Source organism: Scomber japonicus, chromosome 6, assembly GCF_027409825.1.
Source record: "Scomber japonicus isolate fScoJap1 chromosome 6, fScoJap1.pri, whole genome shotgun sequence".
Taxonomy (NCBI): domain Eukaryota; kingdom Metazoa; phylum Chordata; class Actinopteri; order Scombriformes; family Scombridae; genus Scomber; species Scomber japonicus.
In genome coordinates this window covers 16,815,074-16,836,126 of record NC_070583.1, presented here as the reverse complement: position 1 = coordinate 16,836,126, position 21,053 = coordinate 16,815,074, and the positions used below count along the sequence as shown (strand labels likewise).

The following is a 21,053-nucleotide window of genomic DNA, read 5'->3' as shown; positions in this document are numbered from 1 at the left end:
CGTTTTCTCTCTCCTCTTATTCTCCCAGGTCTCTCCTCTGCTCAAGGGCTTCCTGGACAGGATGCTGGTGCGAGACCCAGCTCAGCGGGCGACGGCCAGCGAGCTCCTCAAACACCCCTTCCTGACGAAGGCCGGCCCACCGTCCTGCATCGTCCCACTGATGAGGCAGAACAGGATGAGATGAGACACGTGACAACACTAAAAAAGATCTCCAGACTCTGGAGGGGGCAGAGAGGCGTGTTGTGCAGGTTCAAATGCGAAAGAGTACTCCTGCACACAGCACAGAGAGCAAGAGGAGGGGTTAGTGCAAGCCCACAGAGGTCAAAGGTCACGGGCACCAAAAACCCAACAAAACAAAAAAAAAAAGAAACACTCAGAAAATACTGCGAGCTGTGAAGCGTAAACTGGGTGTGCAGGAGTATTCTACTTTTCTTATGTGAATCACTGAACTGTGGGGAACGTATTCCCCGGAGAAGAGGCAATAAGGAGGGGTGTGTGTGAGTGTGCGTGTGTATGTAAAAATATGTTGTCAACACTGTTAATGACAGTGTTTTCATGGCTCATACCTGTCAGCGTGTGTGAGCTCTTTGAGTCATTTTTTTTGTTTTTTTAGCTGATCTCTCGCAAACATTTCCTTGATTTCTTCTAAGGGTCTGACCTGGAAAGATTGACGACTGTAGCATCTTACCTGGATTTTCTTTTTTAAGTGTGAAGGTGTTTTTTTGCACACACCAATCAGATGCTTTGAAGGAGCAGAAAGAGCCCATATGTAAATTTTTTAGAAGGACCTTTTTAAATCTCACGTTTGGGGGACTGTCTGGAACCCGAATTTTTCTTCACTACAAGAAATGTCTCTCTCTATTTCTCTCTCTCTCTCTCACATGCACACGCACACACAGACAGACAGACAGATAAACAGATAAACGAATCCCAGACTTTGGACACTATCCTCATCACACCCAGAACTACTTACTACTGAGGGAGGGGGAAAAAATCTCTTTTGACTCACAAATGAGTCATGTGGACTTTATTTTGTAGCTATATAAATAAATAGCTTCCTGTTGTAAAACAAGCAAAAAAACACACACACTAAGTCAAAAAAAAAGGTTAACACTGGAATTGTGTTTTTTTTTCTTTTCTTCTCTTAACGATGAATTTTTCCTCTTATTTCTTTCTTCCTTTTCCCGTGTAAGTACAATGAACATAGAGAGATATATCAGTTTTGATGTTTTACTATCTCTATTTTGTGATTTTTATGATGATGATGAATTTTATTTCCTGCTTTATTTTTTAGAGTGAGATGTCATGAATTTTTTTGAAGCACTGTCAACAAGAGAGAAAAAAGAGATAGAAGCTGCAGTCCTGGCTGATTCCAAGCATGCAGATAATTAGACACTAGACTTTTTCTACTTTGATTTTGTTTTGTTTTAGATCGAACACTTTTCGACCTTTGTCCTCGACAGTCGGGATCTCGCTCAGACAAGCAGAAAAGGACGAGAACTTCCCCTTAAAACCTAAAAAATGGACCTAAAATCTGTTTTCCTTACAGTTTTTTTGTTATCATAGTGTTTTTAGAACAGTAGGCTTATCCATACCCTATTTTAAAAAAAATCTTAATTCACTATTTCAGCTGGTAGATTTAGCAGCTCACTCACTAATGTTTCCTCTGAAGTAGAAAATGAACACAAGCACCGCTTCAGCAAGCTGTTTTTAAAAAAAAAAGAAGTTGTTTGTTTTTTTACTGTGGTGCACGCCAGCATCTTTGTCACATAATCAGTCTCCTTCAGCAAACAAGCGACTGCTATTATTTTCAGTAAATAGCCAGCTGCTGACGCGGAGAAGCGCTCAACTCAATTAACGTTTGATTGGTCCATTGATGCACCCGACCGACCGCCACCTCTTAATGTTGAGTGCCTCAAAGGAGCAAAACTGAAACTATAGGTTCTTTATTTATAAAACTCTTAACACTACTCAGCTCCACACACACACACACACACACACACACAGTGGAGTGTTTATAGATCAGGGAGAAAATTTCAGCTTTTGTTTAAATTTGCATCTCACGTGTGCCTCGATGTTCATGCCCCAAAAATGTTTTTTTTGTGTGATAGACAAGAGACAGAGGAGAGGAGAAGAGAGGATATGAAACTGTGATTATTTCTGCTTGCATTTATTGTAGGTTCTGTGAAAGAAGACCATTAGTAAGATGACAGAGAAGATCACAGAAATACTTACAGGACAGGAAACACTTTGATGAAAATACACTCTTGAAGACTCAAGTGAGAAACAACTGCTGATAGTCTACACACACACACACACACACGCACATACACATACATACATTTTTCAGGATGGCACAGAGATCTTTCCTGTCGCTTCCAATTTAAAGTTTCAAGTCATATTTTTTAATTTCAAGTCTGTTTACAGCGATTGTGTGTTTGGCTCTTGAGTGCTGCCAAAACACAGATGACCCACACTTAACACCATTCCTGAATGCTTCCCGTGTAGACAGATTGGCAAGCACACAGACTCCTCTACTCCAGTCTGCTCTGTTGTTTTTTTTATTTTCACATCAGAAACTTTTAGCCACTACAAATTACACTAAATCTACGTTTTAAAATATTAAACTGATCGGCCCATGAAAAAATAATGAATTAAACTTCAGTTTGGCTCAGGTTTTTTTCTTTTTATAAACACCCACTTCAGTCCTCAATCAGCAGCCTTATGTAGTTACACACTGTACCTCCTTGTATAGCGACGACCAACACTCCTTGACATAGACGATTGAATAAAAGATAAGGCCGTTGTTCCTGTTATAACTAATCGCTTTGGACCCCCCCCCCCCCCCCTCTCTCTCTCCCTCTCTCCCCCTCTCCCTCTCTCTCGGGGCTAAGGAGTCTGTTTCCATTCCTTCTATGTCTTCCCCCCCGGTTCAGCTACTTCTCATCACACCAAGACATCAGCAGAGTAGCATTTTTAAGACCCAGGAAAAGTCGAAACTGCCACTAAACAAAAAGGAGGGTGTTAGAAAGTTGCACACTTGCTGTTATTGTTATACACAACAGCATATTAATATACCACATATATACTGATATATATATATACACATGTACTTCATCTGTGGTCTAGCGCTCCTGCTTGATACAGTTCTTTGTGGGTTCTTCATGTGCACAAAAAATAAATATATGTAGAAACAACTGTGAGTCTTTGTGCTAAAAGTAGCAGCACATGGGGGGCAGGATGGAGACACCTTTTTAAGCAGGAAATAGGCTTTATTCCAAATAGCAAATAGTTTGTTTTATAACGGTGGAAGTTATAACAAATGCTTTAAATAGACTGATGTGACTGGTTGAACTTAACATCACCCCTTGTATAGTTAGTAATGTGTAGCTGTAACTTCTTCGGGAAGAAAGAAAGGGGGGGGGGTGTAATTATTATCTTATTATCTTGCATAAACGTAGCAGCAGAGGGGGTGTTGTGATACTGCAATTTATTAGTCCTGCATTGCACCTTGTAAAAAAAATTAAAAACCACAAACACTTCCTTCTAGGTTGTCTGTATGGTTTCACCTAGTTGAACACTGCTGTCACCGGGCTTATTTTAAGAAAACAAAGTGCTCAATTTAGTTACCACTTGCTAAACAATGCATCATCATCATCATCACCTCTACATACTGTGTACATTTGTTATGAGACACTACAGGGAGCTTGAAAAGTAGGTTTACCGTTTACCCTTTTTCTCCCTCCTTCGAAACGCATTCAGAAGATATTTATGCTCATGAGTTGTTGGGGGTTTTTGTAAGATAGGAGGGCTGAGGTGAATGAAACCAAATGACAATCAGATGTAAGATGGAAGTAACTCAGATGTAGCTGTGACACTTTGTATTTTCCCCTTTTTAAGAGACGCTTTCCTCACATTTAGGATCTTAAATTTGAATATCGATACCATTTAAATCCATTTTCAGACATATATATATATATAATGAATTATCATTTAAACACTTCATTTTGATTCAGGGGATTAATTGACCTTATAATGAAGGAGGGAGGGACATGCCACCTGTTAAAGCTGATCTTTTAAGAGGCCCATCTGGCTAATTTTGTGATTTATAACTCCCTGAAGTATGTTTAAGCGCTCATCCAGGTGTAAATAACCACACTCTTATGCCTCATTCCACATTTCATTAGTTTTCCCATTGATAATTAATATGCAGGCCTCTCAGATCTTTCCTCTCTGTTGGTGGACTGATGTTTTTATTATTCATGGTCTAGTTTCTGATGGATCTCCTACTGTTGAGTGTGTGTTTGTTTTATATGTCTGTGTGTGTGTGTGTGTGTGTGTGTGTGTGTGTGTGTGTGTGTGTGCGTATTCATGCCTTAACATTCACAATCATTACTTGACGGATTCTGACGTGACGTGAAGACTGTTATGAACGAAGGTGAAAAGGAAACTTCCGTGACGCGTTAATGCCGCCTCATCTCTTTCTCACACACACAGAGGAAAAGTTATTTTTTTAATGTGGTTTGTATGTGAAGTGGTGGTGTTGAGGTGTAAACATGACGCCTCTCTTTTTTAACATTCCTCACACTTTTCAAGTTAATGAGACCTTCTTCAGATTGGAGTAGGAATTTCCATGTCTTTTTTAAAAAAAAAAGGAAAAAAGAAAAGAAGTGGTTACTGAGTGTCTCAAAGTTTTCACTCTCGTCACGAAATGAGGGGGTTCTTCTTCTGGAGGTTCATTTTTTTGATGTGCGTCTTCACATCGCTTCTCTCACTCTAGTAGCCACTGAGCAGCTCCAGTGCTGTGCCTCATTCAGGGTTTAGTGCCTTGCTTAGCCGCATCTTGACACATACTTTTTTTAGGATTGTCCCGTTATATATATATTTAAAAAAAAATACAGAAAAAAATGAGTCGCCTTCTTGCTCTTCGGAAACAAATCGAGCAGGATGTACACTGCTGGGGGGGAAGGGGGGCGGGGGTTCTCCACAAATGAACACATGGTTACTGAGGCTCATTTTTTCTGGTGTCGCCAGAATCCATAAACCACTACTGACCAGCCAATGTGCTCTTTTGAAGATATGTGACGAAATACAAATGAATTCTTCCTCTCTGTAAATGGACTGTTATAAAAAAAAATTAAAAAAATCTCTCATCTCTGGTTTAAAAAAAAAAGCTGATTTTAGTTGATCTGTTTTTTTGCAGTATTGTCGTGTTTTTGTCAGACGTCGGATTCCAACAAACTTGTACCCTGCACCATCTTCTTGTGTTTTTTGGGTTTTTTTGTAAATTTCACTGGTATTGTAAAAAAAAAAAAACACACACACACACACAAAATATAGAATTCACTTTGCAAATTTTACTTTTTTTTTTTTTTTTTTTTTCAAATACAGCTTTTTTTGTAAAAGTCATCCATGGTGTCACTGTCTTTCTGTGTTGAAATGTGTTGTTTATTGTTCCACTCTGCCTTTATTCACTCATAAAACATGGTCACAGTTGTCATTGATGAATGCAGAAAAGGTCCACTAACACTTGCCATGTTTATATATACTGTATACTACTGCTCATAAAATGGAAGTGAAAAATTTTACATTAACTACATTTGTTATCAAAATGTGTGGTTTGGCTGAAGAGATGCTTTTGGGGAATTTCACTGTCAGACTTTTTCTTATGTTATTTAGTGTACTATGAAGGTGTCAGACAGCTAAATTGGGCTATTTTGGCTCAATTGTTGAGTGTCTATGGGGCCAAACAGCACAGTCATTAACCTGTAGGCGTCCAAGAAGTGAACTTTGTCTGTTTGGAGGCTCACACTGTCAGACTGAATATTATTGTGAATATTATTTCTATATTATTAGTGCAGAATAGTTGCATCTGGACATAAATCAGAGGGACACTGTTAAGAAATGTACATTGTCTGCAAAATGCAACAAAGCTGCTGCACTTTAATTCTTTAAGACTGTGTAAACTGAATTATTCTAAACACATTAAATAGGTCATAAATGTATTTCTAAAAAATGTGTAAACATTTAGATTTGAATTGTGGAGCTAGACTTCACACACTGTGTTTCAAGATTACTGTGTTCAGGATTTAGTGGGGGGTCTGAAAATCACCGCTGCGTTAAGTAACGCTAGCTGCCAAGTTAGCCGCCGAGTCAGCGCCATAGCTACTGAGCTAGTAGCTGAGTTAGCAGCAGAAAGCTCTTACGACTTAGCATCCATGTTTCTGGTAGAGATGGTGACTTTGATTGACAGGTGGCACTTGGTAGGGGGCGGGGTTTCAGCGAACTCAGCGGGCACGCCCACAATGTTTGGGAGCAGAGAAAGAGGCTGATTTTTACCTTTTACACAACTTTGAAGCATAATTTCATATATTTGGCGATATTTTTAATCATTGAAGTTCGGCCGGGTGGTTAAAAAAACACTTTTCTGTGGTATGTCAAACTCAGAACACATATTTATTCTTACTTTACACAGACTTTAAAGATCATAACATGTTAATATTTCATTATTTATTCATATTTAACCTGGTGTCTGCTGTTTGGACGTGGCCTACTTATTCACAAGGGAGGGAAACATGACAAACATGCCACCAAACAACAAAATGAGTTCACATGAACAACACCCTTAGCCACTGTTTTTCTGAGTAACTTAAGGGTGTGTCCTTTCTTTTCTGGGTCATGCACTGACAAGTTAATGATGCATAGATAATTTTTAGTTTTGATTTCTGTTTCAAAATTAGTGTTGTTATCATGAAAGTCATCCTTAGTCATCTGACTGGTTAAGAGCCTGATAAAGTTCCCGCAGGCTGCTGCAGATCAGCCATGAGTGGAAATCCTGGAGAAACTGGGTTTGCTGTATTCGAGCAGCAGGCAGAGTCAACACAGTTGTATTTTTAGCACTTCCGCCAAGTCGCCGTCAGTCTCGTCAGTATCTGAGCAGGCAGAGCTCTGCGGGCTGCAGCTCCTCTGTAGTGGTGCTTTTTACTGTAAAGGGTGGGCTCTGTCAAACAATGACAGACCACAGGACCAGCTGTATGCATGTGTGTATGGTGTGAATATGCCCGTGTTTGTTTGTGTGTGTGTGTGTGTGTGTGTGTGTGTGTGTGTTTGGTTTTCACAAGGATAGAAAATAAAGGCAGGCTTGCTAGTGCTGGTTTCTTTTATGGACTACTTTTTTAGGGTTAAAAACATAGTTTAAAGATAAATGTAGAAATTAGGATTAGTGTTTGTTTATGCAGATACAGTAAAGATAGGAACATATTTATTGAAGTGTAAATGTAATAAATAAACATGCAGTTCTAACTTTGCTCAGTCACTTTTAGATTATTGTGACATTTTGAGGATTCAAGTAAGGAAAGTAAAGATCAGTTGGATGAATATTAGCCTAGAGCTTTTATATCAAATGTGCATCATTTTTAAAACTTGTTTGAGCTTCTAAAAGTCATCATTAAATAGACTTCTGACTTTGCATTTTCTTATATTCTTATCTTCTTAAGTTTCCAGGAAACGGCTTTTCATATTTAAGATGAAAGATGTTTTAAGTTGTATTTTTTTTTTTTTTTTTTTTACTTTTCTCAGGGTGTGAGTGCCTGAGAATAGAGAACTAATTGATTTTTTTGGTTTTTTGTAGGTGTGTCTGTGTTTGTATCAGTGTGTGTGAGCGTGTGTGTGTGTGTGTCTGCGGTGAGAATTTCCAGAATATGGCGGAGAGGGGTGGGCGGCGCTTATCGGCCGCAGCGGCCCAATGAAGAGCCTCTGTGCCGCTGTCAAACACAGCTGATCGGTGATTCAGGGGCGAAGAGTACACCGAAAGCTGCCACTTGTTGCTGAGCAAGAGCAGCGATCGTCAGCTGACCGCCGGAGGTCTCATCCATCTTCACTTTTTTCCCCCCATCCTCACATCTCACTAAGAAAAAAAAAGCAACTAAACCCACCTCTGCAACCGCTCCGGTACCAGATCCCACCGCTGCTGCCTCATTTACGACTTCTAGGTGAGACATTTTATCGCTAAAACGGGTGAATTTGGGTCCATTCATAGAGAGGAGGAGTCGGCTGTTTTTAACTTTATCTACCAGCGACAGCAGCTGATCATCAAAACCTGAGAACGCAGCGTATAAATGATTATACAAATGTGTATTTGATGCAATAGATTGAATTTTTAAACCATAAAGCAGCGTTAATTATGAGCAGATCTTATTAATTAACGTTATTGCGATATAACAGGAGATTATAATATCTAAAAGATCAATTCGAGTCTAGCTTATAATCATCGAAATGTTAATTATAGTGATGCCATGAAGCTGATGAGCTTTTATTTTTTATTTCTTTAAAATATAATATAGGATGTTAAGACATGCAGACTGGTGTTCAGGTTCAACAGGTTCTCCAAAGGCTTTAGGAGGGGGTTTGTAGGTCTGTAGGTCTGTAGGTCAGGGCTTGCGGATATGATTTTTTTAAGGGGATTTCAGGAGGTCTGGCTCCAGTGTTCTTATACAGGGAATCAGGTTAGAAACTGCTTTTTTTTGTCTGGATTTGTTTCTGGAAGTTATTTTTTTTAATATACTTTGCTAATGCTGCTCATTACTGTTTTTATTATATGTGTATAGTATGTGTCATATATTCAGTTTATAAAGCTTTATATGTACTTCTATGTGCTTTTTTAAAATATATACTTGATAATATGTTGTGATAATGAGCTGTTATACATTTAGCTTGACTCATTTCCCCTCCCTCTCCTCCTTCCCCTTTCCCCCCTGCCCTGCTATGACTCTCCCTTACCTCAAGTGGCACTATTGCCCAAGTGTGATGGCACAGTGAAGGCTTATTCCCCTTTATGTACCTGGCTGACTTTTAAGTACACAAGTTAATATGAAAATGAGTGTCTGATTTACCTGGTGAAGCATCTGCAGGAAGGTGGCTGTTTTTACATGTATGGTGATTTTTTTTACAGATAGAAGATTCATATATTATTGAACTCCAGTGATCCAAAATAAATCACTTTCTTGCTTTTTATTTTTAAAGAGTTTAAAAGTCTCTTTAAAGCTTTCCATTATAACAGAAAATGGAAAGCTTCAGATTCACCCCCCCCCCCCCCCCCCCCCCCCCCCACTGTGTTCAGTACAAAAAAAGCAGCATCAGCACTTCCACTGTGTGTTGTGCACGTTCAGTGTTCATTGTGTTGTGTTCACTGACTTTCCAAAGCGTTCACAATCCCCGGCTCATCAGTGCCAACTGACCAGAGAACAGGTGGAGGTAATGATCCACCACACCGTAACCCTTCAGTTTATCATTTAAATCCACTGTAGTCAAAAAAAAAAGGAGAAGGCAAGGTCTGCACACAAAAACAGGTTAGAGGACAATAATAAAATATACAGTAAACTTTCATCCAGCAGTGATCCAGCATTCAACAAGTTGGTTTATTTTTTACCTGCTCAGAAAATGAGTGAAGCAGCAGAGCAGAAAGAGTAAAGTTCAGTATGGAGGAGAGGGAATCACCTGTGCAGCCACTGATCAACCAGACTGTCAGATGTGGTTCAGTGGGCGAGGCAGCTACTTACTATGAATTGTCTGTGTGACTTACAGTGGTCATGCTATTTGTAGCTTTGTAGCTTCAGCGTTCAAGTTTATCTTCACAGATCAGCTTTATTTTTATTTGGGCAGTTTTCTCTTTTTCTTGTCTCTCTTGTTCTTGTGCAACAAAAAAATGCTGATGTTGCTGGAAACATTAAATGCATCACTTCCTGTGTGCTAGACAATGTTTCCAAGTAAGATCAAACAGGCATAGAGTGTTTAAAAGCAGCAAATGTTACTCAACGTCATTTAACCAAACATCTTGCACCATCTGTTTGAGTGATTGAGCTGCAGAATCAGTTTAAGATGTAACACTGACTTTGTCAGTCTGGTCGTCTGCTGTCTTTCACCTTGACCTAAATCCCTCTCAGTCTCGATGGGGAAGTGAGAGATGTTTTAAAAAACGCTGATGCAAAACCTGATCCTGGTTTCATTTTCTTTGTAAAATGACACCATCATTTTTAGTCTGAATCAGCCTGAAGAGGACATCCAGTCCACTGAAGTGTTAAGTCAGCTGTGGTGCATCTCAGAGATGCTGTTAGTCATATTCAGTGCTGCCAGATTGTGACATTTAAGGGTTGCCAGAGTGATATCTGTAGTGATTGTGAGTGCGGTGGTGTTGATGCATCACATCTTTTTTAAAACAACTTTTATTCGTAAGCTTGTGAAAATGTGGTCTGAGTGAAGCTAAGTCTTAATTTCACAAGCTTGTTGAGGGTAAAATCTAATAAAGAAAAGATTTAACCACGTAACAATATGCAGACTGAGCTTATTTAGAAGTTGTTTTATAGATATTTATAGAGAGTATGAGACTTTTTTATTTTTGAATTGTCTGTTTTTCACAATAATTCTGTTTCTTCACTATTTCCAACTTAAACATTACAGCAGAAGTTACAATATCATAGAGAGCCATGATGACTAAGATGCAGACCTCCCACGCAGGTTGTGGTCACATAAGATGGAGCTTTGAATTTGTGTGTGTGTGTGTGTGTGTGTGTGTGTGTGTGTGTGTGTGTGTGTGTGTCTGTGTCTGTGTGTCTGTGTGTGTGTGTAATCTCTGGGATCCTGTGTGTGAGTGTGTGTGTGTCCATCTGAATGTGACTGGCATGCTGAGACGAGTCAAGCCAGTTTTATCTACATAGTAGCAAATGACAACAAAAGTTATCTCAGGGCTCTTTTCACATAGAGCAGGAAGGCCTAGATTGTACTCTTTCTTATACGGAGACGCAACATTCCCCCATGAGCAAATAGTTGGCGACAGCAGTGAGGAAAACCTCCCCCTTTTAACGGGAAGAAGCCTCCAACAGGTGGGCGGCTACCTGCATTGACCGGTTGGGTTGAGAGAGAGAGAGAGAGAGAGTACCTGACCGACTTGATTGAAAACTAAGAAAAACTTGACGATGTGCAGACTGAGTGAACACATAGAAACAGGCCGAAACAGGCTAGTGGAGACAGAATCTCACTTCCTATTTTACTGTGAGAAGTATGAGGATCTGAAAGAGGTTTTCGGTTTTCTTGGGCAAAATAAATAACATATATGTCCTGAGATTATCCATCTCCTCAACCCTCAGAAACTGTCAGTGTGCAGAAATAGCTGCAAAATATGCTCAGTATTGTCTATTCATTGAGAGAAACAAGAAACAAGATCTCTGATGCATGTCTCTGTGTGATTACATCTGTGAAAGAAAAATAAGATAAGATATTCCTTTATTAGAAAGAAAAGGAAAGAAAAAGCCTTTTTTATTGTATTTGACGGGGGTTGGCAAGATGAGCAATTCAAAAATATCTTTAAAAATGTGTCTTAAAAGCAACATCAGGTTTTGTAAAATGTACATTTTGTGTTTTTGTTGGTTTTATATCATTTGAAATGACATTCTCACCATTTTTTTTGAACCAAAAGAAAGACTGAATGCTCCTGAAAATATCAAATGGTATAGCCACAAAAGAATGATTCCCTGAATAAAATGTAATATTTAGAACAATTGTATTCCATTACCTTTATTTAATATAAAAACGTTATAATGTAAGATCATGCCTAACTAGTTGATATGGTGTCTTATTGAGAATTTAGTGTTTTTAAGCAAGTTGAATTATCTGGTACAAAGTTTTTATGGTTACACTACTTACATATTTTTGCCATAATCCTCTAATATATTCTCTCAAAATGGATTAAAAGCAGAAATGTGATGCTGGGTCCACAAAAAAAGAATGTGTGCAAGTTATTCATACGTTTATTTTCACATTTTAACCCCTTTAAATGTGTCTAAACCACATGGACACAAAAAAAGCTTGTTTGGGTTTGAAATTGAAAGGAGAGAGAGAGACAGACATGCACAGAAACAACAATAATGATAATAAGAATAGAAAAGTGGCTTATAATGATAGTAATGATAGTGTAAGTATAGGGCGCCAAGCAAGATTGAAAGGGGGCAAAAGCTAACGGTCTGCAACCAAAGATCAACACCTGCAAGATGAGAAAGCATAAAACTGTGGTGAAGATGCCAAGGTGTTAAACAGGGGGGGGGGGGGGGGGGGGCGGGTGGAGGGCCTTCCCACGCTGCTCCTGAGATGACTGGCATTTCTCCTGACATAAAAGCAACCGAAAACACAACATCAAAAAAAAAAAACACCTACATGCATATTTACACACCCTCAAAACAAATGTGGCATTTAGGTTGAGACTCCAGCAGTGGGTTTTGGCACGGTTGGCACTCTATCACAGGAAATGCGTGTCTGATAAGTGTTGTACGAGTCATCTGGAGAAAATTTTTTGGCTTGTTGTGGTGTTTCTGTTTCAGCATGAGGAAAGTGTTGTCCCTGCTCCGCTGGTGTTGCTGTGAGATGCAGGGGAGGAGGTGAGGGAGGTGAGGAGGGTATTGGTCAATATGGTCGATGTTGAAACAGTAAACAGTGCGAGGTGACGCTTTCGCTTTTGGTTGAGTCAAAGGTTGAAATCAGGCCAGGTTTGCTGCCACATTGTGAAAGGTTTGATGGGAAGATAGAGAGGGCGAAGAAAGAGAAGTCAGGAGCAACGTTTAAGGTCCATTTGAAGATGTCACATATGAGATTATTCCATTTATAAATCTGTTTTTCATTTATTTTGGATTCATTTATATTTTTGCACTGTCATATGCTGTCATAGAGGCATTTTTGTGATCTTTTAATGTCTTATATTTCCGTCAGGTTGATAATGAAGTTAAATTTGAGGTTAATGAGACTGTTAACTGAGTTGGATTTGCAGTAAGTTGCTTCATGGCACTAAATAGAAAAAGATGTTTGTTTTCCAGCATAAACATGAAGTGAACAATAACTTCCAATAAGAAGGAAATTGCACAGGGACTCACGGAAATGTGACCTCATTAGCTCAAAGCAGTCATTCATTGCATGCATTTCTGTTTATTACATAATATAAGCATTACATTTTAATAATAATGTGTTTAAATGAAGTGTTGCATAGATATTCACATGTGAAATGTTGCTGTTAAAGTCTGGCTGAAGGTTTTTTGGAGGTCAGTGGTTCCAAATCTCAGGTTTTTCTTAATAGTAATACTGTGTTTGAATCAAGTATTGATGGAGTGCTTTTGTAGTCTAGTGGTTACCATGCATGCAGCATAATGGCAGCGTCACTGGTTCAGGTCATTCAATCATTCAGTCTTTATTTATATAGCACCAAATCACAACAAAAGTCACCTCAAGGCACTTAGGCACACATAGAGCAGGTCAAGATGATGCTCTTTCATTTAGTTTAAAGAGACCCAACATTCCCACATGAACAAGCACTTACCCCCCCCCCCCCCCCCCCCCCCCCAAAAAAAAATGAAGTATTGCAGAAATATTCACATATGAAATGCTGCTGTTAAAGTTTGGCCTGAAGGATTTAAACAGCTCTAGAAATAACAGCTCACAGGTGTGAATAAACTCAGCCGTCTTCATCATAGCTGACTAATCTGTGTGTGTGTATTTATAGCATGTGTGTGTATTTTCCCTGACTCTTCTCCTTTTTTGTGTCATCAGGAAGTCCGGTTTGATGTCTGCGTCACTTTACTATCCTTGGCCATGTGGACGCATCAGTCTGGTCTGTGGACTCCTCCTCCTGGCCTCTCAACATCCCGCTGCAGGTACTACCTTTAACCCCTACCCCCCACCCCCCGCCTCACCTCCCCTGAACCCATCACACCTTCATATTAGTTAGGGTTTACTGGAATCGCTCGCCACTTAAAAGCATGCACTCATTCATTCATTCATTAAACCTGAACAGTGATTAACAATGATCGCTTACATTCTTGTTTTAGGCAGATGGGCAAATACTGTTTACCAAATACTTGAACAAAAAAAACCCCAGCTGAAGGTGTAAAAACAACACATGACCTCACTTACACTGAATTGAAGTGCTGTGCTAAAAGTGCAGTGCATGGATTGTGGTTTGTTATCTAAGAACGAACAAAATAGTCAAAAGCAGTCAAAAGGTTAAATGAAATCTTTCTTCTATCAATTTATCAAAGGAGACAAAACTTGAAAAGACCTTTGCAGCATATCTTTTTTGATTTGATGAGCTAAAGTTTTCCGTCTGCTGTGAATGTGAATTAATTTGATACGGTGGGAAACTTGAAGAAAAACAATTCAGAGAACAACAAAAATGTTTCTTTGCACTGTTTCTCCGGAGACTTGATATTTCGGTGGATCTGGTTTCCACTCATTTCAGTAATGTGACATTTTGAGGAGAGATTTACCACAGCGGTACTGAAACTACTCAAACCCTTCCACTCGAAAATCTTTATCATCCAAAATCACAGTTTTTATTGTAGATTGAACTCAGACAAGCGTTCACCAGCACACAGTTTTATCACCTTTTAGCTTTATTATGAACTCAAGTTTTCTAAAACTCCTCATAGTTTATTAAAATGTGGTGGTGAATCAGCCTTATCAGTTTAAATGACTAAAGCTCATATCTGTCTAACCATGTGAGATGTAGTGTGAGATTAGATGAAATATATCCACTATCTATTGTTGCAGCTTCATCTACAGAAAATCTTGTGGCTTTCCACTCACACACTTGACCTACTCTTCAAATGTTGATGTTTTTGTTTTTTTAGAAGTGTGCAAACTAAAGCAGTGGAAAGCGTAATTCTGCAGATGGGTATTTTAACAGTGGAAGGTGAAGAAATAAAGGAAGTGGGTAACAATGCTCCAATGAAGCTGGCCTGGTAAGGCAGAGGTTTTTGTGGGCAGCTTTTCTTGATATCTGTTTTTCACTGAATGAGCAGTGAGTTGCTGGAAAATGATTAACAGTGCATGGCCTACATTCATGTGTATGTAAATAGAGGTAAAAAAAAAACCTAATATCTGAGTCTTTTATTCAAATGTCAGAATGCGTTTACAGTAAAAATATCACCTTGCTGTCCTTCGATAATGTCTTAGTGTTCTTCTGTCAGTCACTTATTGACATCAAGCACTGAAACAACAAGAAAAAACACTCATGGACGCTCAAGGAGAGAGTAGTGAGATATCTATCCTCAAATAATCCCTGATAATAATACCATTTTTCAGTCTAATGGGTAAGTTTACAGCACAAAATGGGGGCGGGGGGATCAAATCATCAATCCAAACTGAGCTAAATCTCCCACGGTTACTGGCAGTGGCAGCTGGTGGAAGGAGAGAGCGAGAAAATCACCTCCAGAATGTTTATCCTCTACTTTTTAAAGCCATAAGAAAACAAGTGCATGTGTGGAGTGGAAATGGATGACGGGGGAGGAAGAGGAAGAGGAAGAAGAAGAAGAGTTTATGGGAAATGTTATCTGAGAAACATAAATTTGAACTAATAGTTATAATGTGAGGTAGCGGATATGAATTCTTAACTCTATTTTGCTGACAGCATTTCCAGTTACTCAAAAGTATCTTTTTTGTGTCCCTACAGGCAGACTGAGCAACTGCACTCATCCTCTGGTGCCTGAACATGGAGGTTTCCGCTGCGATCCGTCGCCGTGCCGAGGATTTCCCCATAGGAGCACCATCCACTTCTTCTGTGAGCCTGGATACCACATCAGCAGCAACATTCGCGCCTCCAGGTGTCGCCATGGGAAGTGGATGCCTCCGATACCGGCCTGCGTCCCGATCAGAGGTGAGGTGATAATAATAAAGAGGGGTAAAATATGAGTTTTCATGCAGGGGTTAATTCATGTTGAGTATGAGAGACTTGTAGCAATAAGGTCACTAGTTTGAACCCTTTTGAAACCTGGAGAAAAAGTGCTTTGGCAAACATTAATCTGAATAAATAAAGTTAAAAAAATACGTGACCTGCTCAGCCTCTGTATTTGTGCATACTGAAAATGTTTGCTTTGGTTACTCAGGAGTAGTTTGTGTTTTTTTAATGTAGGTCAACTAAGGACAGATAACTCAAATCACTTTGTTCCCTAAAACGTAATGAGGAAACACACACACACACACACACACATACACCCAAATTCTTTTTAATTTCTATGTTACAACCCAGCTCACTATAGGAGAAAGGGAGGCAACATAAAAGCAGATGTTATAATTGAAAAAATGGTTTATTAGTCATAAGTTAGACAAAAATTATAATAATGCACAACAATTACCAGAGGAAAAAGGACTGGTGGATGCTGCTTAAATCAACAAACAAGAGGACCCCTAAACTGGAGCTCTAAACTACCTAGACCTCATCTAGTAGTTTCCTGTGCATTGTGTTTGGAAAGATTGGTTAATAAGGGTCCAAAATAAGTCTCTACAATGCAGTAAAATTAAACCCTGCTCATGCAAAAGAAAAAAAGATTGACTCTGGTTCTCGGTACTCTGAGCTTATACCGGATCTTCCTTTATAAACCCACCCGTAACCCCTCCTGTTTTAAAACATGTTTCTAAATTTAGATTAAAAACCTCCTGCAGAAAAGCCCCAGTTATTCCTTCCTGTTGCTCATTTATTACTAAGCAGAATTTCTTGGATGACTCTGAGCAGCACCCGTCCTGACATTTCGGGGTATCATAACGTACCTGAGCCATTACCTCAGTTTATAACCCACTCATACTGACTCATGGCAGTGGCATCCGCAGCATTGACACTTTTTAAGTGTGATTTGTCATTATTACAACAGTTCCATTTTAGTTTTTATGAGTTCTCAGGAAACAGGCGGCTGTGTCATTGTGCTGTGGGCAGGTTACGCAGGGTTTTTTTGAGTTATGACTGCAGATGTGAGGTTTAGTCTAGCTGTGATGCTTCAGTCAACAAAAAGCATTAATAGGTCATCATAGAATTGAGGCCTGAAGCAACTACATAGCCATACCCAACAACAGCAACTTGTGTGTGTGTGTGTGTGTGTGTGTGTGTGTGTGTGTGTGTGTGTGTGTGTGCGTGTGTCTGTCTGTGTCTGTCTGTGTCTGTCTGTGTGTGTGTGTGTGTGTGTGTGTGTGTCTGTGTGCGTGTGTGACCTATTTAATGCAAACACGCTCAAATTCTCTGCAGGGGAAGCAGAAGCTTTGCGTTCCTCAGACCAGCTCCTGACTTCCTCTGTCACCATTCACCCAAATGCAATGCAACAGGAAGTCAGAACGGCAGAAAGAGGAAGTGGGGAAGCCACCATAATAACCATTAAACATTTCCTCTGTGTCGATGCTGTTAGAGAGGCCTCATGGAAAGATACCGATATGTGTGTATATACGTTGTGACGGGAGCTGGCACACCACAGAACTTAGATAAAAAAACTTCCTCTCGCAGATCTTGTATTTTATAATCTATTTCTGTTCAGGACGTCTACCAAGAAATCTTTGGTTTTCCTACAGCGGTGAAGCACACGTTTTTAGATTTCATTGACAGATTCACACACTTGGCATGAGACACATTTTAAATCCTGGAGACATTTCTTCTTTTACCATTTAATTTCTGGCTTTTTGGGTCATATATTATAATTATTTTCATTTTTATTTATTATCAGGAGATGGAGAAAAGCAGAAAATCTTTACATTTGAGAAGATAGAAGTAGCACATTTTTGCCAATTTTGCTTTAAAAGTGATGATGTAGCAGTGATCAGAGCTGTTGTAGAAAAATGGTGTTGAAGTATTAACAATAACAACTAATCAATGAATTAAGTGTAATTTGGTGTTATAGCATCCAGTTATTGGGGACTTTGACTTGACTTGAAATGTGTAAAATAAGAAGTCAGTCCTTCCAGCAGCGGTTATGTAATTGTCTATCTGTCAGTGTTTAGTTGTATTTTTCCTTTTTTAACGATCCTCTCTGTTCCTCCTTCTCAGACGGTCCAAACATGAACTCTAACAGCCGAGTGAATGACTCTATGCCCAGCATGGCCACGACGGCAGTGGGCGTGTCCATCTTCCTGCTCACCACCACCGCCTGCCTCGTGGTCAAGTCCCGCCTCTTCCCCTGTCAATCACATGGGTAAGTTTTAAGAGAAGAAGAACTCAGTGTACGGTAGAGCTGGGTGATATGGAAAGAATCATATATCACAATATTTTTTCACCAAATACCGCAATATCGATATTTGGCAATATTGTAGTGATGACTACCGGTGCTTTCACAAAATATTTACACAATGAGATTTTTGATAAATAATCACCAGTAATGTGGATGTGAGGCAGATAATAGAACAGTCTGATGAGCTAATCTTTACTATAATGCAGCCTTTAAAAGCAGGAGAAGACACTTATTCCATATCACGATATTACGATATTCAAAATCTAAGACAATATCTATAAAATATCACATTATCGATTTATTGCCCAGCCCTAGTGTAAGGATGCTTCACCTGTGCGACGCACCTGTTTATTCCACCTGAAGAAACACTCTCTTTCTCTTTCTCTCGCAGCAGCCGTCGCTCCTCAGACCAGCTGGACCTGATGGTGGACGGACTTCCTGTCTCTCTCCCTTCCTACGAGGAAGCGGTTTATGGCAGCTGGGGTCAACGTATACCTGCCTGTTCAGTACCGGGACCCACCCAGCTACTTTTGGCTCAGGAGGCGTCTGGCTGTCATCAGTCATCTGCCAACAACCAATCCGATGGCAGTCCTTGCCCCCTCCTGTCTGGCCAAAGCCCAGACAACCCCCCGCCCCCTTATGAGGAGGTCCAATCACGTCCTAGAGACAGAATGAGTGACGAAGATGTCCGGCAGCTACATGTCGCACTTTTAGATGACAAAGACACCTGAGTGACAGACTGTGCTTCTTGTTGTTCTTTGTTATTTCCAGCACATGAGCTGCTGTTGTTTGGCATAGAGAACTCGATTGAATTGACAGCTGATCTCTGCGGCGTCGACTCCGCAGATGATGACGGCTGAACCACTGACTGCAGACTCCTGTGCTGCCTGCACTTTTCCTGGTTGGCTGCAGCTCACCAGCATCAGGACACGGTCCTACCACACGCTATTTTAGATGATGCTGATAAGCTCTGATTGGCCAGCTGTCAGGTCACAAAAGACCTGAAGAAGAGAACATTTATTAATGAAATGTTGATTGTATTGTGTAATGTATGAATGCATGTGACAGGAGAAGAAGAAGCAGAGGGAGTTTATGTGCACATGTCCTTGCTGTCAGGAAAAAAGCTTTGTATCCAGAATGTCTCATTACAGAAAAAAACTGCCTTGTTTTTAGTGTGATGACGATACACATTTATTGTTTTTTCTTCTTTAAAAAAATATTCAACAAGGAAATTGATCAAATGAATTAACCAAAGTGGGTTTGGAGGTTTTATAATCCTTCAGTTAAAAGAAAATCCTAAAAAAAGGAAGCTATGAGATTTGTGTGTGTGTGTGTGTGTGTGTGTGTGTGTGTGTGTGTGTGTGTGTGTGTGTGTGTGTGTTTTCAGTGCTGTTCTGGAGACGTTGTCCATCCTTCCTGTCAGTGACGGGGCTTATCGAGACTCCCTCGGTGGAGTCAGTGGCGTGCTGTTATAGAAACCTGTGTTTCCACAGCAACCAACTCTATTTCATTTATATCTGAGACTTTTTGTACATTTTTTTTGTCATGCACATTTTGTTGATTTGACGCCAGCATAGTGCAAGGGCGCTCGGGTGATAGATGGTAACATTTTGTGAATTTCAGCAACAGCATGTTGTGATGTTGATTCATTGCAGGTTAATTTAGTGTACAGCAGATATTTAGAGACTTGAAATTGCTCCAAAAGCAAACGGTCTTTGAAAGTGTTTCACTCTGATGAGTGAAACAAAGAATAATATATAATTTAAACCCGCAGGAAAAAAAGAGAATGATTTCTTCCTGTTTACTGACTGAAATAATTGTATGAATTTGCTCTGGTGGCAGCAGTGCAGACACATAGGTGCTTTTTATAATCAAAATAATCATCCAAATTACAGTTTTCATCTACAATCTGCACTGCAGAACAACACATTTGGGACCAACCACCCCCCAAATATCCTGAAACTCAAATCAAACATGGATTTGGGAAACTTTGACTCTCACTGGTTCCCCTTTTCTGTCAGAGTTTGATCCTCTGCAGAGCGACTGACACCTTCACAGACCTTGAATGTATTTAATGTTTCATTTTGTGGCAAAACAAATCTAACTATTATATGGATTGTAATATGTACAGATTGATAATTTGTATATTGTATTATTGCACACAATTATATAATAAATAAATAAATAAATAAATGTTAAGTCTTAGTTTGACCTCCTGGCCTTGTTTGTTGATTTGCATCAGCTGGTTTCTGTGAGGCTCGAGGCAGAACGGAGGAGATGTGTTCAGCTCAGCAGAGCAGGACAAAGATATTTTCTAAACTTGCTGATGTTGTTTTTCATGTGTTGCACTTTGTTATTTTGGAGATGTAGTAGTAGAAGTTTACTCTGCATGCCTAAACCTACTTAAAGAATATGTTAATCATCTAAAAAGCCTTCAGATTTTTCAAGCAGATCATCAATTTTCTGAGCTGAAAAACAGCAAAAATATACATGTGTCTTAAAAGTAACACGGCATCATTGATTTTATAGATTCTGTCACTAAACCAGCTGATCAACATTTCTCCTCCACCAGCTGCAGGTCAACACACACACACACACACACACACACACACACACACACACACACACACACACACACACACACACACACACACACAACAACAGCAGCAGCACAGAGCAGTAAGGTTAATGATTGATTGTCATTGTGTTGATAGGATGAGATTGAGAGTGGAGTGATTGAGAAACACTCGACTCTGACTCAACAACAACAGCGGAGGTGTGTGTGGATCATGTCTTCACCGTCTGGTCAGTTCACTTTTTTTCTCTGGCTCAAAGTTTAAAGGTTAAAATCACATTGAACCAGATCCAGTTTGGTTTGATTTTAGATCTCAGATACAACGAATCCCGTGCAAAGTCAGGGCACTAATTAACTTCAATAAGAGTGTTAGTTTAAAGGTGTTTTGCTGCTTGCTTTTCTTCCTATTTTTGTGGGTCACACAGTAAACAGTCGGTTACACCATAACATGTTTAGGAACA

At 39.6% G+C, this 21,053-nt stretch overlaps 2 protein-coding genes across 2 annotated transcripts in view; both read left to right on the top strand.

The window, feature by feature from the left end:
- pak4 (p21 protein (Cdc42/Rac)-activated kinase 4) overlaps positions 1-904 on the top strand; it is a 49,113-nt gene extending 48,209 nt beyond the window's left edge. The window contains exon 11 of the mRNA XM_053321200.1: positions 29-904. Within this exon, the coding sequence (XP_053177175.1) occupies positions 29-184 (156 nt within the window). The 3' untranslated portion in view covers positions 185-904. The remainder of the gene's footprint in view (positions 1-28) is intronic.
- Positions 905-7,721: 6,817 nt separating this feature from the next.
- Positions 7,722-19,101, top strand: zgc:152863 (uncharacterized protein LOC562658 homolog). Its single transcript, XM_053321201.1, has 5 exons — positions 7,722-7,991; positions 13,585-13,688; positions 15,485-15,688; positions 17,837-17,981; positions 18,409-19,101. The coding sequence occupies exons 2-5, from the start codon at positions 13,598-13,600 to the stop codon at positions 18,746-18,748; spliced, it is 780 nt and encodes a 259-aa protein (XP_053177176.1). The 5' UTR covers positions 7,722-7,991; positions 13,585-13,597; the 3' UTR covers positions 18,749-19,101.
- The last annotated feature ends 1,952 nt before the right edge of the window (positions 19,102-21,053 follow it).

Bases quoted from the DNA above. Each gene is read 5' to 3' on its own strand.
- zgc:152863 (XM_053321201.1), top strand. From the start codon at position 13,598: ATGTCTGCGTCACTTTACTATCCTTGGCCATGTGGACGCATCAGTCTG. The intron at 15,689-17,836 runs GTGAGGTGATAA...CCTCCTTCTCAG, and splicing joins GGCCTGCGTCCCGATCAGAG to ACGGTCCAAACATGAACTCT. The intron at 17,982-18,408 runs GTAAGTTTTAAG...TTTCTCTCGCAG, and splicing joins TTCCCCTGTCAATCACATGG to CAGCCGTCGCTCCTCAGACC.